This window comes from Cynocephalus volans, chromosome 6 (genome assembly GCF_027409185.1).
Source record: "Cynocephalus volans isolate mCynVol1 chromosome 6, mCynVol1.pri, whole genome shotgun sequence".
In the NCBI taxonomy this organism is placed as follows: domain Eukaryota; kingdom Metazoa; phylum Chordata; class Mammalia; order Dermoptera; family Cynocephalidae; genus Cynocephalus; species Cynocephalus volans.
This window is the reverse complement of record NC_084465.1, coordinates 103125947-103143179: the sequence shown is the minus strand read 5'-3', so window position 1 is coordinate 103143179 and position 17233 is coordinate 103125947. Positions and strand designations below refer to the sequence as shown.

Here is a 17233-nt window from a genome sequence, read left to right as displayed (position 1 = left end):
GTACCAAACCTTTTGTATAAGCCATTTTCTAGGCATGAAATGCATTTCTATTCATCATGTCTCAGCATCAGTGTCACTTTCTCAGAGATGCCAAGTGAGACCTCCCCTCTGTTACCCTCCCCACAGTACTTTGTTTAATGATTCTCTCCCCAACTCAACTCAAAGACTTTTGAGTCTTGGCACAAAAGTTCCTTAAGAATGTGGCACAAAGTTGCCAAGATTTTGGCTCTTCAGCCATAAGAGCAGCCTTGAGGGGCCTTTGGTAGCTGCAGCCTGGAAACCTTTTCCATTTACCCCTATGTACTATACAAGTGAGCATATTTTCTCTGTGTGTCTTGACTTGAAAAAGCCTGGGAAGCCTATACCATACACTTCTTAAGGGCAGGGGTTGTGTTTGGGTTGTTCATGCCTATATTCTGAACATAAACTAGTGTCAGGCACATAGAATGTGCAAGAAGTATTTCTTGAAAAATGAAAGGTTTTATGATGGTGAAGAAAATGGTGCATTTGATAAGAGTGATGGTGATGATCAAGAAGAGAATGGTGCTGGTGCTTGTGAGGGAGATGGTGGTGATGGTGGTGATGATGGCAGTGGTGGTGGTGGTGGTGGTGATGGGGGTGGTGGTGGTGGTGGTGGTGGTGGTGGCAGTGCTGGTGGTGACTATGATGACGATGAAAACTTTCGTGTTGGAGACGATAGACTCAGAGAACCTGGCCTACCCCAGGTTTATGAAAAAACTTTAAAGAACTTTTATGAAAAACTGGTTTGCCTTTTCCCTTTGTGGAGAGCCTAGAAAAACTACTTGAAGATGGATTTTGGAGGCAAGGTAATCGGAGCTGGAGGGCGAGGGGCTATTGCAGATCACAAACTCTGATGGGACTGCAGGGCCCGCCGCACCCCTCCGCACTCCCCCAGGCTGTGGGAAGGCCGCCCTCCATACCGCACACTCTCTCTCTAGCCTCCTGCTCGGACCGGGCGCCGCCCCGGGTCCAGGCTGCATGCGCGCTCAGAGCTCGGTCCTCTGGTCCTCTACGTCGGCTGCGTCCGTCGGCTGCGTCCCGGCCCCGCAGCCGGAGCTGTGGGAGGGCGGAGGAGGGAGATCCCGGAGTACCGGGCTGCGGGAGGAGACGGGTTAAGGTGCAGAAGGGGAGGGACAGGGACTCCAAGGACGGCCTAGGTGAGGGGTTCTGCAGGTAGAGGCGGAGGCTGACGGCTGGGAGCGGGGGTCTGAGGGAGGAGCACGTGCAGGTCCGAAGGCGCGGGTGAGGGTCAGGGGGTGGAGCCAGGGTCTGAAGGGGGGGGCCGGGGTCCAAAGGCGGGGTTCCAGATCTGAGCTCGGAGGCTCCGCGGTGGAGGTGAGGGCTCGCGGCGGCCGCAGGCGCCGGCGGATGGGAGCCCGGGGCTCGGCGATGCGGGTGCACCTGGGCGTGCTGGCGGGCGCGGCGTCGCTGACCGGGGCGCTCAGCTTCGCGCTCCTGGCGGCCGCCATCGGCACGGACTTCTGGTACATCATCGACACCGAGCGGCTGGAGAGGAGAGGCCCGGGGGCGCAGAACCTGCTGGGGATCGCCAACCGCAGCCAGCCCGAGCCTCTGAGCTCCCACTCCGGCCTCTGGCGGACCTGCCGGGGTAAGAGTGCATCCGGGGGCCGGGGGCTGTGGCCGCGAACGCCCCGTGCGCGGTGTCCTGCTCGCCTGGGACCTGTTGCTCGGCGCGCACCCCTCCCCCAAGTCTTAGGGGTGGGGACAATGTGTGCAGAGGACTGGGGCTGCAACTGCTCCAGCTCTCCCCCTGTCCGCCCGGGGTGGGGCATCTAGGGAGAGTATGGGGGCGAAGCCGTAGGCTGGGGTCAGAACTCCACGGCCCCCAGCTCATTGATTCCTCCGTTCCATCCAGTCCAGAGCCGGTGCATGCCACTAATGAACCCCTTCTGGCAGGAGAACGTGACAGTCAGCGACTCGAGCCGACAACTTCTCAGTGAGTCCGGGGAGGCTGGGGATGGTGGGGCACCCCAGGTCTGGCCACAGGTTCTGGAACCCTTCTCCTGACGCTGGGCGCCGGCAGTGAGGAGGGGGCGGCTGGGGTGGGCGGGAGGAGGGAGTGGGGTTAAGACAGGGGGCGGGTCTCTCTTGCTCCACCTGTAACGCAGTGTGGTTTAGGATTCATTCACCCAATTGACTGATGGCTTTCTGTGTGCCAGGCACCGTGCTGATTGATGATTAAGACCCACGCCGTGCCCTCAAGGAGCTCTCAGACTAGCTGGGCAGGGAGGGTTGGCAATGCGTCGTTCCATTTCAGAGTGACAGGCAGCATGAGCGAGGCTGTGAAGCCCTAGCAGGCACCTACACCAATCTGGGGAGCGGAATGTTGAAAGAGAGGAGAAGGTCTCATTTCGTAGACCGCATGTCGCCGTTTATTCGTATCCTCAGTGTTTAGAACAAGGGCTCGGCAGTAGATGGGATGCCATAAACATTTCTTGAATGATTCAAGGCAGGCAGGCAGCAGGTGGAGAACAGGACCTCCCCCCCCCCCACCCCGGGCCACGTGTCTATCTTGTTCCTCAGGGCCTAGCACAGGTCCCTGAACTCATTTCCTGGGACATGCCAAGCTTCCTGCTGCTGTGGGACTTGGCATATGCTGTTCCCTCTATGTGGATTCTCTCTGCTCCTACGCTGCCAACTTGACTTGGCTAACTCCTACTCATAGGACAGGTTGTGGAACTTTTTGGGGGGTTAAAATCTGACTTCGTCATTAGACTGTGAGCTCCATGAGGCAGGGATTGTCTATCTTGCCACCGCTGAATTCCCAATGTTTAGCATAAAACCTAGCATATAGTAAGGCATGAGTCAGTTTGCTGGACAAGTATGAGAGTGAATGCAAACTATATTAGGTTGTAGGTGGAGCTCAATATCTTTATTGATTAAATGAATGTACAAGTATATGAACAAACTAACACTGTTTTTCTGAAGTCCAGTGTCTTGCTAGAAAATGACTCCCTGAAAAAAAAAAAAAAAAAAAAAAAGCCCTGGTTTGTAGCATTTGCCAATTTCTGTGGTGCAAAGACATCCACTGTGGCCAGTTTCAAGCTACTGAAATGATGTCTGGTGAGCCAATTGAGTCAGGTCCAGCACATCTCTAAGTAAATTCCCACCGAAGGAGACATCCCCTCAACACCTGGATTATGTGGGAGTTGAGAAAAGGGGGAGCCCCCAGTTGCAGGGGGAGGAACTTTGGGTATCCTTGGAGCTTTGTTTCAAGAAGAATCAACAATTCTTGTCTTTGAAGTGAGGGACAAGGGAGTCAAGTCCCAGCTCAGACCCTACCCAGGGCCCTCTGTGATCCTGGGATAGGTGTCTTCACTTCTCTGAGTCTCAGTTTCCACATCTATGAAAACAAGATGTCAAAACCATGAGGGGTGTGGTCAGGATTACATGAAGTGGAATGAAAATGAATGAGAAAAATGAACCTTTCCTGGCACCTCATGTAGTGCTTCGTTGCTGTGGGAGCTCCATGTTGCATGAAAGAATGTTTGACATTAAGTTTCCAGACACACAGTAAGTTCTCAGCAAGCATTAGCTTGCTCCGTTATCATTCCTTCCAGTCTCTTTTTAGATGCAGTAACATCTATGGAGTGCTGACCCTTTGCAGGCTGGGTGCTGGCATTCAGCAGACTTATCACATCAGTGGGTAAATGGATGGCTAACTACAATTGGCACTGAGATGGCTTCTTTTTGAAACTTGATAGTGCAACAACCCTGCTTGTTCCAGGATTTGGAGAAATGAGCAGAACTCACGTCCAGTGTCTATTCATCTGTGCACCCTCAGACCTGGGTCTAACTCCCAGCTTATGGAAAGAAACCTTGATTTTTTTCCTCGAGGGAAACCCAAGCAGGCAGACCTCTTCAGTGCCCAATAATTTGCTGCAATCCCCTGACAGACTAAGAGCTGTTATTCAAGCCACATCATCTAGCTTGCCTTCTTCATTCTATTCAGACAGCATGGTGGAGTGAAACAGAGCAGAAATATCAAGTTCACGAACAGGGATACCCCATGATCTCAACTATTCCATCCAGTCACAGAGAAATTTTCCATGAAACAATTTCCTTGTCAGCAAAATCGACCTTGTGTGGGTATTTTGGGTAGTTATGGGTTTGGTTCCTTGGCTAGGAACTAGAATTATGTTTGGTGGAAAGGAGGTCTTCAAGTTCAGCACAATGTAAATTAAAGAGTCATGGTCTAAAACAACCAGGCTAGCTGTATGAGCCAGGAATCTTTTGGTAGCAAGTGACAGAAACTCAAATCATACTGGCTTAAATAAGAAAAGGAATTACTGGCCCATGGAACTGAAAAGCCTAAGCCTGCTGAGATCCATGCTGCTAAACTCAGTGGGCTTTGCTTTCTTCTGTTGGGGTTCTGCTTTCAGGTAAGTCCTCTCCCATCTCAGCAACATGAATAGGAGATTATTTCTCAATAACTCCACAATACTTCCAGCCAGGTCTTTCACTGGACCAGGTTGGGTCACGTGCTCAGTCCTGAGCCAATCACTGTAGCCAAGGGGATGGAATGTACTGATTGGCTGGGGTGAATCATGTGCTCACTTGTAACCAGGGGTAGAGATGAGATCAACCCACCATAGGTTTGGGTCTGGGACACAGGCTAACCAAGGTGCTGTTGTCGGGTCCAGAGGCAGGCAAAGCCCTCAGATGCCCACCCACTTCACCCGAATTTGTATTCCAGCCTCAGCTCTTACTGGTTGTATGACTTCATGAATGCATCATTGTGAGATAAAAGGAGATTGCATAAGCCAAGCACCTACACGTAGTGGGAGCTCAGTTAATGCCTCCTCCTCCTGCTCTAAGCCATATTGCTTTCTTGAGCCTTAAGCTTCTCATCTGTAAAATGGAACTAATAATTGCAGACCCACCAGACTTACCAATTTACTTAGTACATATTTATTTCATCCCCAGCACTGGGCTAGCTGCCTGGCATAGAATGTGATGAGACTAGACGCTGCCTGGTTAGCTCAGTCGGTTAGAGTGTGGTGTTGGTAACACCAGGGTCAAGAGTTCAGATCCCTGTACTGGCCAGTAGCCGGAAAAAAAAAAAAATGATGAGACAGTGTGCCAGACACTGTTCTGATCTCTCTAAGTGTATCAACTCATTTAATTTTCACAGCAGTCCCACGAGGAAGGCACTATTATTATCATCCTCACTTTGCTGATGAGGAAATGGAGGCACAGGGAGGGTAGGTAGGTTACCCAAGTTTGCACAGTAACTGGCAGATCTGGGATTTGAACCCTGGCATTTTGTTTCTATACTGTTGCAACAATGGTACACTGAGCATGATTTCAGTATAATGTGCAAATATGAAGACCAGAGGCCATGGCAGCCCAGAGGAGGAGCTCCTAGCCTGTTTTCTGGGGTTCAGAGTCCTGCTATCCTACACTCCTCCTTCAGACAGGAAACCAGAGACTTACATTATGTGGAGGAATAGTGAGTGCAAAGCCACGAGGCAGGACTGAGCCTGGTGTGTTCCAGAAACAGCAGGAAGGCCAAAGTTTCTGGAAGGTGGTGCAGAAAGTGCATCTTAGGGCCACCTCCTATTTTTCTGTATCTTACCTCAGCAGTGTCTCCTAAGAGCCCATGAGGAAATTCAGGCTGGTCAGATAAGGACACCTGACCCAGAGGAGACAAATGCCTTGTCCACACAGCATGCCAGTGGCAGAAGCTGGACCAAGGGCCAGTGGCCTGGCCTGGCTGTCCTCTGAGGAGCCAAGGCTGGAAAATCACAAGTTTGGGTTTCCAGACTTTCTGGATGCTGGGCTGTTGCAGCAGTGTGGAAAATTAAAGTCAGCTCTCCCACGATGCCTGGTGCAAATTGCAAGAGTGGAGGTGACAGGGGACAGACACAGAGAAGGCTTTGGGGACATAACTTGAATTAAGAGACTGCCTGGGCCAAGGAGGGAATTTTCAGTGTGATTTATGCATAGCTTTGCTGCAGGTAGGGAGGGAGGGAGGGAAAGAGAGAAGGATGGAGGGAAAGAGAGAGGGAGGAAGGTGACTGTGGGTCTCAACTGCTCTGGGCCTGGGCTGCAGTCTCCCTTTCTGGGGTGCCCACTGAAAGTCAAAGCCACATTTTAAACTAAGAAAAAAAGTCTTTACTTGTAGATGCCTGCTCTTTCCGTATTAAAACAATGCATCTTGGATGCCACAAAGGTAACCAAGAGGCAGCCCCAGTCCTCAAGGATAGACTCAAGGACAAATATTTACAAAAAATTTTAAGAAGTCACTTCCTTACCAGGCATAATAGGACCAAATATCTCTGAGTCATTCCTGGAGTCTCAAAGTCACATGGACAAGGTTTGAAAATAAAGAGTGACATTCCCCCCTTTGGTAAATGGATCCTGAAGATTTTCTTTTGCCAGAACTTCTGGTGTTTCCAGAGAAAGATATGTCCCTGCTCTGCTTAAGAGCAGGACTGTTACTTCACTGACCACCATGGGACTTCCTGACCTCTCAAGTATTGTAGAAGCCTGGTTTGCCATTGCACAGTTCTTTGAAGTGTGATAATGGAACGATCACAAATACAGTTTTCCTTAGCATGAACATCTTTGCTTCTTTCTTCTGTGTGGGTTTGCTTACAACAAAGCATTGAAATGAGAAGGTATCTTACACATGGCCCACATATTTACCCTTGACAAATGATGACCTGTCAACATTTTTACATTATTAATTCTATATAGCAATCATAGCTATCATCTATTGAGTTCCTATTGTATGCTACCCAAGACATGGTAGTGTGTTGGATGGTGTCACCTTCAGGAAAGTATGTCCACGTCCTAAGCTACAGTACCAGTGAATGTGACTTTATTTGGAAAAAGCATCTTTGCAGATATAACTGATGATCTTGAGATGAGATCATCTTGTATTAACTGAGTGGTCCTAAATCTATGACGAGTGTCTTTACAAAAAGAGAAGAAGCAAAGAGGAGAGAAGAGAAGATGGTCAGGTAAAGACAGAGGCTGAGATCAGAGTGATGCTGCCACAAGCCAAGGAAAGTCAAGCAGTGCTGACAGCCAGCAGAAACTAGAAGATGCCAGGAAAGATTCTCCCCTACAGTCTTTAGAGAAAACACGGTCCTGCTGACATCTTGATTTCAGACTTCTGGGCTCCAAAACCATGAGAGGATAAATTCCTGCTGCTTTCAAGCCACACTTTATGGTAATTTGTTACAATAGCCACTGGATGCTAATACACCCTCCTTATCCAAAGAATAGGGGCGCTACTCACTGCCACCTGTTTTTCTGCATCATCAGGCTTCTTTCCTTTGTGACACATCAGTCTGTTCTCATCTCTGTTGTTTCCTTGCTTCCTAGCTAGTCTATGTCCTGTGCTGGACCATAAGCCCCATGAGGGCAGGGACCTTGTTCACTGTGGTGTCCCTGGCTCTATGGCTCAGCATGGCCCTTATCAGGGATGCACAGGCATTTGTTTCCAAATGAACATATATGATTGTGTTAGGTGCTTTTCAAAACATCGCCAATCTGGATGGCAACTCAGCAGGGAGGTCTTAGTATCCCCTTCTTACAGATGAGGAAATTGGGGCTCACAGAGGTAAGGGACTTACCTAAGGTCACGTGGTGAGTAAGTGTGTCTGGCTGGCCTCAAATCGAGGACCCTTTCCTCCCCAAACCACCAATAGTAAATGACAGAAAAGGGACTGAAATCCAGGAATGAGGAATCTTGTTTCTGAGTCCATTGTTATATCTGCCTCCGAAGTCACTGCTCAGCCCATCAAAGACAGAGCATTGCTGGAGACCTCCTTTAAGAGTCTTGACAGGAGGAAAGAGGTGATTAATCTGTGGCATAACGGGAGTGGCCCACATTGAGGGCTGAGCCTGAGTCCAAGTCATTTGATGTTCTCACACAAGGTGAGAATGGTCCGTCCCCGTTTCCCAGAGGCAGCTTGTCTAAAGTCACACTGCTAGTGAGAACCGGACTCAGGTCTTCGAAATTTAATAAGTTCTGGGGGATTAGTGGGTAGGGGTTTTTGCCCTTATTTTATTGATGAGGCTCAGAGTGGTCTAGTAATTTTCCCAAAGTCACACGGCTTGTATGTCACAGACTTGGACTCTTATTAAATGGACTTTTGACAGTGCGCCACCCCACCCTGCCCTATGACTACATATCCATCCACCACTTCCCAAGTACCCCAGCCTCTAGAAATTGATAACTTTATCATATCTATATCCTAAAGGAGAACATCTCCCTCAAGCACATTCAGAGATGTAGATAGAGACAGGTACATTTCTAAGTACAGCAGAACTCGGAATCAATATTCATGTTCCAAGACCATAGCCCTGGAAATAAAAAACAAAACAAAACAAAACAAAGAATAAGGCACATACGCACAAAAAGCTAAACCAAATTTCAGCAGGAGATTTTACAACTCTCCCATGGGGAGCCTGTTCTTACCCAGACATTTAATTGAATGTATATGTCAAGTGGGCTTGCAGTCAGTCTGGGGAAATTGCACGGGGCTGCCAGGGCTGATTTAATGCCAGGAAACCTCATTAATTTCTAAGTGAGAAATGCTTTTGTTTCTTGGCCATAGTCTGGAGGTGATGCCATGTAGGGGGACAGGACTTGCAGGAGCAGGTTTTCACCCAGCTGTTGTACTTTCTTGCCCATGATTTTTCTTTAAAAAAGAAAAGAAGGAAAGAAAAAAGAAAGACCACAGGTCTTGTCCCCTGTAGTCACATTTTATCCTGTGGCAACCCTGGGAGGGAGTCCAGTGTTGTTTCCTTGACTCGTGCAAGTTAGTGGCATTTGGGAAGTAGAAGTGATTTGATCATAATAGAAGTCAGAGACTGAATTATTGTTGGTTTCACCGTCTTTGTTATTGGTGGAGTTATTTATTTAGTGCTCACGCAGTGGGAGATGGGTCTGAGCACTTTACTATGTGGTCTCAAGTTGTCTTTGCATATGTCATTCTTATGATAATTCTGTGAGTCTACATTCTCACCTTCACTTCATAGATGTGGAAACGGAGGTTCTGGGTAACTGAGTGACATGTGCAAGGCCCCTTTGAATTCAGAGCCCGAATTCAAAGAGAATCATCTGACTCTAAACTCTGTATTTTTATCTGCTGTGAGGTTGTCTATCAAGCTTCCTTAGTTTTTTCTTACTGCCTAGAAACTGTCATATTTTTCTGCCTTAAAGCCACACTGTCTAGCTCATCATTCATTCATTTTCATTTATTCAATCAGTTGGTCAACAAATACCACGTGAGCACTCGCATGTCCCAAAGATACAGTTGTACTTGAGGAGACACGATCTTCCTTGTCAAGAATCTCATGGCCTGACAGGTGAGACAGAAAGGTGACTAAGACACCTTCAACATTAGGTAATAAATGCTGGGATTGGGTCACTATGGCGAGCTGAGGGGCACAGAGGAGGGGCACCTGACCGTGTGACAGTGGTGGACACAGCATAAGGAAAGACTTCCCAGAAGAAATGACACGTAACTTGCGCTGAAGGATGGGAGGAAAGTACTTATTTTCATACCTGTCCTGTTACTGAAAGGATCGAAGAGGCTCAGCATGCAACTCATGCTAAACAGCTAATAAATATTCAGTAAATGAATGACTGGTGAAAAAGAACTTGTAATTGTTTCTCTTTCTGCTTTGGCTGCCAGGACGCTCAGGGTCAAAGTGGTAGCAAATGTTTAGACCTTTAGACCTTTGACTTCCTCCTTCCTTCCTCCTCCTTCTCCACCCCAAACCCCAAAATTGGTTTTGAGTTTCCTGTAATTCATTCCTTTCCACTTTCTGATTTTGTAGGTTGTATTTCTCTTTGACTATTTGGACTTGAGAGTTCTCTGGAGATTGTCTCAGATCCTATTAGAGATGAGACAAGATAAATGATAAATTTAACTTAGAACTCTGTTCCATAGGCTGATCCTTTTGGCTCAGCAATCAGGGGACAGCATCTCTCTCACTCTGCCTTGGTTTATTCCACAAGTCATGTAGTCTTTGCGCCCTGAGAATAGCAGTGTCCTCTTAGTTCTCTGAATGCCCAAAGCCCTTCACCCAGAGCTCCTGCACCCCAAGCCCATCCAAAAGCTTGCACGAGGCGCCTCCTTGTGGTGACAAAAATGTTCTTATAAAGAGAAGTGGGCAGGCACTCCTGTCAGCGAAGTCAGTCTCTGTACAATGATTATTTCCAAATAATCAGCAAATGCTGTCCCCACAATGCCACACTAAGAACCACAGCGGTCCTCTGATTTATTAAGGTCCCACGGCCATGGAGGCAGATCCAAGACACAGACCAAGGCCAGCCACCCCTCAATCGTGAGTGTTTCCTAACACCCCTGCTGTCATGATTAATTATTTGTTAGATATGTGATGATCTGCTTTGTGGGTTCTCTAGTTAGAATGCCAGCTCCAAGGGGGGCAGGTTTTGTTTGGTCCCACTGGAGACAGCATATACAGAATCCATGGGTAGATCCCATGGGTAGATCTTATGGGTAGATTTCATTCATTCATTCACTCATTCATACATTCATTCATCATTCACTGAGTGTCAACTTTCTCTGCGTGCTGAGCATTCTGCTGCTGTAGGGACACCAAAGTAGATCCAAGTCCCTTGTCTCAAGAAGTTCAGTTTCTAGTTGTGAAGACAGACATGCAAACACATTTCAATCCAATGTGAAAAGCCCAACTATGGAAATCTGTTCAACTTAATGAGAAACCCCAGAGGAAGGAGGAGTAATTCTGTTGGGTGCTATCTGGGAAGACTTCCTGGAGGAGGTGAAGTCAGAGCTGGGTGCTGAAGGGTGGTCAAGAGTAGGGAAAGACATGCAGGTGGGAGGCTCCCTTTCAGGAGCAGGCAGGACATGATTATACTCATCCTACAGTTGGATGAATCTCACTGAAGTGGGGCGACTGTGTGCTGAGACATGCCTTCAATATGGCCAAACCATTCACTCTCATCATGGCAATGATGATCTCCTGGAGGGGCGGATGGTTTTTTCCTTACATCCAACAATTCAATTCAATCCTGACACTGTCTACCTGGAGTTAGCACAAGCTAAGGGCTCAGTTCCAGAAGACTGCCCCCACTTCAGATATAAATCGCAAGTCCCAGGCCATCTGTACTTATGACTGACTGGCTATAAATTGGGCTTCCCATATCCCCTTCTCAGGTTTGATAATTTGCTAGGAAAGCTCACAGACTCAGGAAAATACTTCACTTACTATTACCTGTTTATTATAAAGGATACAACTAAGGAACAAGTAAATGGAAGAGATGCCTAGGGTAAGGTATGGGGTGTGTCGGTGCAGAATTCCTGTGCCCTCTCCAGCACTCAGGTGTGTTCACCAACCTGAAGCTCTCAGAAACTCATAGTTTAGGGTTTTTATGGAGGTTCCATTATGTAGGCATGATCGATGCACTCATTGGCCATCGGTGATCAACTTAACCTCCAACCCCTCTCTCCTCCCCAGAGGTCAGGGAGTGGGGCTGGAGGTTCCAGCCCTCTAATTCTTTCTGGCGAGCAGTCCCCATCCTGAAGCTGTCTAGGGGCCCAGCAAGAGTCACCTCATTAGCACAAAAGGTACTCTTATCATCAGAAAGTCACAAAAATTTTAGGAGCTCTGTGCCAGGAACCAGGGACATGGAATAAAGACCAAATACCTTGTTATAATACCACAAGGGGCTTTTGGAGAGATCGATAAAGGACAGCAATGATGCCTTTTTAGTTTCTCAGAAAGTGTGTCCCCGATGCTAGGAAACGTGGCTGTGCCCTAAAAGGAGAAACAATGAAAAAGGAGAAGAAACATGTTGAAAGAGAGCAAATCGACCATTTACAAGTCTTCCTACAGAATCTCTCTTCTCAAGTGGAAATGAAATCGACCTCTCCGGCTGCAACATACGATCTGCCGACCTGCCGGTTGAAACAGTGTAGCCTCCTCTGTCAGGGCTGATTTATTTTTGGTGTCATGTAGACATAGGCACCCTACAGGATTTTTCCTTTCTGCACCCAGGGGTCCCACTGGACAGAATGGTGTCTTGCCATCTGGGTTCAAATCCCCACATTGCCATTTTCTAGCTGTGAGAGTTTGGGCAAGTTACTTAACATTTTGTGGCTCAGTTTCCACATCTGTAAGATGAGAGTATGAATATTTCTTACCTCATAGGGTGGTTGTGAGCATAAACATGAATTATTGTGTGAAGATGCTGAAGACAGGGCCTGGCACCCAGAAACCCTCTGTCAAAATTTGCTACTGCTTTTATTACGAAGTCTATTATTATTTTATTTTTATTATTTTATTTTGATGTGAAATGTCATACTCTTTTATTAATATTATTTTTATTATTAAGATCATTAAGACTTTTGGGTTTTGTTGTTCTCTCTGAGACATTGGGGTGAAATCCGTCATGTGCCTCGGACTCACAGGACACCCGCAATTTGGGGGTGGGGATGGGGTAGGGGACAGAGTGCTGGTGACAGGCCTTTAAGTGGTGTCCTTTCTCTGACCTCCCCCTCTCCCGCACTTCCCACCTGTCATGTTCTCAGTTCACCCAGGGGAACTGAATTTCAAACATTCTTGCAATTCGAGAATCTAACAGGCATCTCAAACTTAGCAAGTCTTGATTCCCCTGTCCCCACTCCAGTCTCTTTTTCCCTCATCTTCTCCGTCTCTGCAGGTGGAAACTCCCTCTGTCCGGTGGCTCAGTCCCAAATGTCAATCTCATCCTTGTTTCCTTTCTTTTTCTCAAACCCTCATCAAGGTCTGTTTTACCTTAAAAATATACCTGGCATCTGTCCACTTCTCTCCTCTCACTGCTCCTCCCGTTTCAAACTGCCATTGTTCCGTACCAGGGTTATTGCAAGACTCCCCCCACGATCTCTGCTGCTTCCAGCCTTGCCCTTCTGTATCCGTTTCTGGCGTGTGTGCGTGTGTGTGTGCGTGTAACAATTTCTGGTGTGTGTGCGTGTGTGTGTGCGTGTAACAAATCACCAGAAGATAGATAGCTTAAAACAGTAGCAATTTATTCTCACAGTTCTGGAGTCCAGAAATCCAAAATCAAAGTGTCAGCAGGGCTGGTTTCTCTGGAGGCTCTGAGACGGAATGTGTCCCATGCCTCTCTCCTGGCTCCTGGTGGCAATTGTTGGCATTCCTTGGCTTACAGATGTGTCACTCCAGTCTCTGCCTCTGTCTTCACGTAGCCTTCTTCTGTGTCCTCTTCTTTTCTAAGGACACCACTCATTGGGTGTAGAGCCTACTTTGATCCCGGATGATCTCATCTCCAGATCCTTAACTTAATGACATCTGCACAGAACCTTTTTCCAAATAAGGTCACTTTCACAGGTTCTGGGTGGACATGAGTTTTGGGAGTCACCATTCAACCCATCACACCTCTCTGCTGTCTACTCTCAATATAGTAACCAGAGCGGTCCTTTAAAAACTTAAGGTTAACTGAAATAAAATCCCCTGATTCTTCTGCCCCAGATCATCTGGGGGTCCTCATCTCATTCAGAGAGAAGGTCAAAGTCCTTCCGACTTTTTGAGCCCCACACAATCTGCTCCGTGAACTCTCTGCCTTCATCTCCCACATCCTTCCCGGCTCACCCCACGCTGCCCCCTGGCTTTCCCCACGTGCCTCACCAGACGTGCTCCCATCTAGGGGGCTCTGCACCTGCTCCTCCCTTGGCCCTGAGTTCTAAACAGCTGCCTCCCTTACCTCCTTCAGGTCTTTGCTCCAATGTCACGTGAGGTGAGCTGGGGGACAGTGTAGGAGATGAAGGTGGAATAACACCCACCTTGAGGGGTGGCGAGGATTAAATGAGACGATGCTTGTAAAGCACATGGCCTTGCACAAAGATGAGCCTCAGTCACTGTTGTTATTATTATTAGGATCATCATCATCAGAAATAGTGGTAGTAACAGTATTAGGGGTAGTGACAGCCATGTTAATTTCCCCCCAGCATTCGGGCGCTCGCCCATAGCGGGTACTCAGTAAATGTTTGTTGATTGAATGAAGGATGTTAGTAACCCTCCTCTGCCTGGTGTCCTGTCTCTTCTAAGCCATGCATGGGACGTTTGTGATTCTGCTGCCGCTCAGCCTGATCCTGATGGTTTTTGGGGGGATGACGGGCTTTCTGAGCTTCCTTCTCCGAGCCCCGCTCCTCCTCCGGCTCACTGGGATTCTCTTCCTCTTTGGAGGTAGGTGCCCACCCTGCTCAGGGCTCAGGTTCCAGGAGGGGCTGGGTGGTGGGTCTGTGCATCATGAGCCTTCAGCAGGGAAGGGGGCGGGGGTCCCCACGGCCTCTCTGGAGCTCAGTTTCCCCATCTGTAATATCACAGCTGGAAGAAATGAGTGGTTCCCAGCCCAGGGTCCTGCCTCTCTGGTTCCAAAAAAGAATCAGCGGGAGGGAGAAGCTTCCAAGAATCATTTTCTTTATTTTACAAAAGAAGTCGTGTAGATAGAAAAAATTCCGGGGGGGGGGGGGACCAACCCATGGTAAAAAAAAAAACCCAATAAAATAATACAAATAAAAATACAGAATAACAACTATTTAGCCTTTACATTGTATTAGGTATTTTAAGCAATCTAGAGATGATTTAAAGTACATGCAAATATACACATAGGTTGTACACAAATACTACATCATTTTACATCAGGGACTTGAGCTTCTGGGGATGTTGGTATTCTCAGGGGGGTGCATAGGGAGGTCTGGAACCAATCATCAGCAGATACCGAGGGACCACTGCATGTACAATTTTTACTTAAAAAACAGCAACACACACAAAAACCAAACAAAAAGACAGGCATGACAGGCAATGGTTGGGTTAATACTGCTCTTTTGGTAGACCAGAGGTTTTAAAAAATGGGATCTGGTGCACGCTGGCTGTTCCATGGCCCTCTGTGTGTTTGAAATGTTTCTCATTAAAAAAAGACAACGGTGTGATGTGCACACTTGGAATCCACAGAGGGAAACGAATGAATGTCTGGAGGTGAAAAATGCGAAGCTCTGACCTTCTCCAACAATCATGATTATTATTAATATTGGTGTTAACAGTTCACCCAGTGGCAAATTCCCCAAACCAGCATTGCCCAGTAGAACTTCCTGTGATAGTGGAGGTTCTCTAATCCACACTCTGTGCAGTGGTGGTGATGCTGGAGGAGAGGGTCTGGGGGCCCGATAGTCAGCCTCAACCTACCCCATCTTCTCACCAGTTTCTTGACTCCACCACAGGAAAGAATTGAAGAGCAGAGTCACAGTGGAAAACGAGAAAAGATTTAATGTAACAAATAAGAGATATAGATTCCACAGAGAGTGAGGCACAGCTCTAGAGACAGAGCAGAGCCCACTCCAAGTTTAACACAAGAGTAAGAAATACACACTTAAAGTTCAGTACAGAGGGCAGGCTGGCTCAAGAGAGTGAGCCTCTGCCTGCTGAGAGTAAGCTTAGCACAAAAGTAAAGCATGCACATCTCAGCCAGCAAAGTGCACATTGGCCCCAGAAAAGAGAGCAACAACCTGGCCTTTTGCCAAGATGCCACTTTTATAGTTTCACTATCTAATACCTATTTACATTATTTAAGGAATATTCAGCTAAGCGTGTGGTTTCCTGTTATGTAACATAGTCTTGCACATGCTCAGTGGGTCTCTATGTAGGGCACGTTGACTGCTCAAGTTCTATCACATGCAACAGACATATTCAAGAATATTCTGTGCTCTTTAGCACCCCTAGTGGAAGATCATTCAAAGGATATATTCCACTTTACTGAGCATGCTCTGCTATTAGAGTTGCATAACCTTTCTACTGACGCTGGATTTGCATAAGCCAGTCCCCTGAGGTGTCAATTTCCCCATGTTGGTGCGAAAATAGGTGCAATAAGAGACAGTAACTCTCCCCTAGCGGAGGGCCTACGGGAGGGTCCTGAGACCTTGAGGAGTGGCTTGAAACCAGGAGGGTGTCCTGAAACCCAACTCAAGGAAACTGCGCATCACCTGTCTCAGTGGATTCAGGACCAGGCTCGTGTGGGGAGTGCCAAGGAGGGACTGAGTTGTTGATTTAATTAAACGTCAATCTAAACAGCCACGTGTGGCCTGTGGCTACCATCGCAGATAAGCGCAGCTCTAAGCTACACCTATAGAAACCCACCACGAGCCAGGCACTGGGAAGTCACCGCCCAGGCAAGTGCAGGAACGGACGCATGAGCTGAGACCTGCAGGAAGGCCAGGAGTGATGATGACAAGAGGGACAGCGGGGGGGGGGGGGGGGGGAGGAGGAGAGGATGGGGGGCACACCGGGCGGGGGGACCAGCACGGGCGGGCGAAGGCCCTGCGGTGGGAAGGGGCGACAACACTGGGGGAGGGGGCGGCAGGTGACGTTTGGATCCGCTGTCCCTCCACCCTCCTGCAGCCGCGGTGACTCTCGCCGGGATCAGCGTCTACATCGCGTACTCGGCCGCCGCCTTCCGGGAGGCGCTGTGCCTCCTGCAGGAGAAGGCCCTCCTGGACCAGGTGGACATCCGCTTCGGCTGGTCCCTGGCCCTGGGCTGGGTCAGCTTCGTCGCCGAGCTGCTCACTGGGGCGGCCTTCCTGGCAGCCGCCCGCGTGCTCAGCCTGAGAGGGAGGCAGGACCAGGCCGTGTGAACCCGCGCGGAGGTCCCGGTGGAGGGTGGGGTCTGGCTCTCCAACTTCCGAGGACCTAGCCTGGGGCCCGGCTGTTGTCATTGTGTCATCTGTGCCAGTGTGTGTATGCCGTGAATGTGCATGTCCGCCTGGCCTGGAGGAGGGCCCTGGGGATGCTGAACCGGCTTCACCTGAAATAAAGAACAGCAATCCTTTAATCATGCACTGAACTTTACAGATTGCAGTAACCGTGTGCCTCCTCTGGGTTCGTTTCATCGAACTCATCCCCGACCTTTGGATCAGCTCCTCTTCTTTGTTAAGGAAATGTTAAGGATGACCAGAGAGGTTAGGTAACTTGTGCAAAGGTGCACAGCGAGCTAATGGCATAATCCTCCCTCCAAGCAGCTTTTCTGAGCAGGCTCATAGCCTCTATACGCTATCTCAGATGAGGCCTCCTGTTTCACGTGACCCTGAATCCAGACAGGAAGGCGCAATGGGAGACCCCAAAGAAAGGGCAGCAGAGACGGAGTTTTCTCAACCAGGAGGTGGTGGAAGAGTCTCCTCCAGACCTCAGCCATTCC

At 48.4% G+C, this 17233-nt stretch overlaps 1 protein-coding gene across 2 annotated transcripts; it reads left to right on the top strand.

The window, feature by feature from the left end:
- Nucleotides 1-1410: 1410 nt before the first annotated feature.
- TMEM114 (transmembrane protein 114) lies at nt 1411-16673 on the top strand. 2 transcript variants are annotated; one of them, XM_063098623.1, is made up of 4 exons: nt 1411-1630; nt 1898-1978; nt 14095-14232; nt 16441-16673. In XM_063098623.1, the coding sequence occupies exons 1-4, from the start codon at nt 1411-1413 to the stop codon at nt 16671-16673; spliced, it is 672 nt and encodes a 223-aa protein (XP_062954693.1). The 2 variants fall into 2 exon arrangements, with proteins under 2 accessions (XP_062954693.1, XP_062954694.1); XM_063098624.1 differs by lacking the exon at nt 14095-14232.
- Nucleotides 16674-17233: the final 560 nt, after the last annotated feature.

What these genes read in the sequence shown, in the direction of transcription:
- TMEM114 (XM_063098623.1), top strand. Translation starts at nt 1,411, where the DNA reads ATGCGGGTGCACCTGGGCGTGCTGGCGGGCGCGGCGTCGCTGACCGGG. An exon ending in CCTCTGGCGGACCTGCCGGG is followed by an intron (nt 1,631 to 1,897) that starts GTAAGAGTGCAT and finishes CGTTCCATCCAG; the next exon opens with TCCAGAGCCGGTGCATGCCA. An exon ending in CTCGAGCCGACAACTTCTCA is followed by an intron (nt 1,979 to 14,094) that starts GTGAGTCCGGGG and finishes GTCTCTTCTAAG; the next exon opens with CCATGCATGGGACGTTTGTG.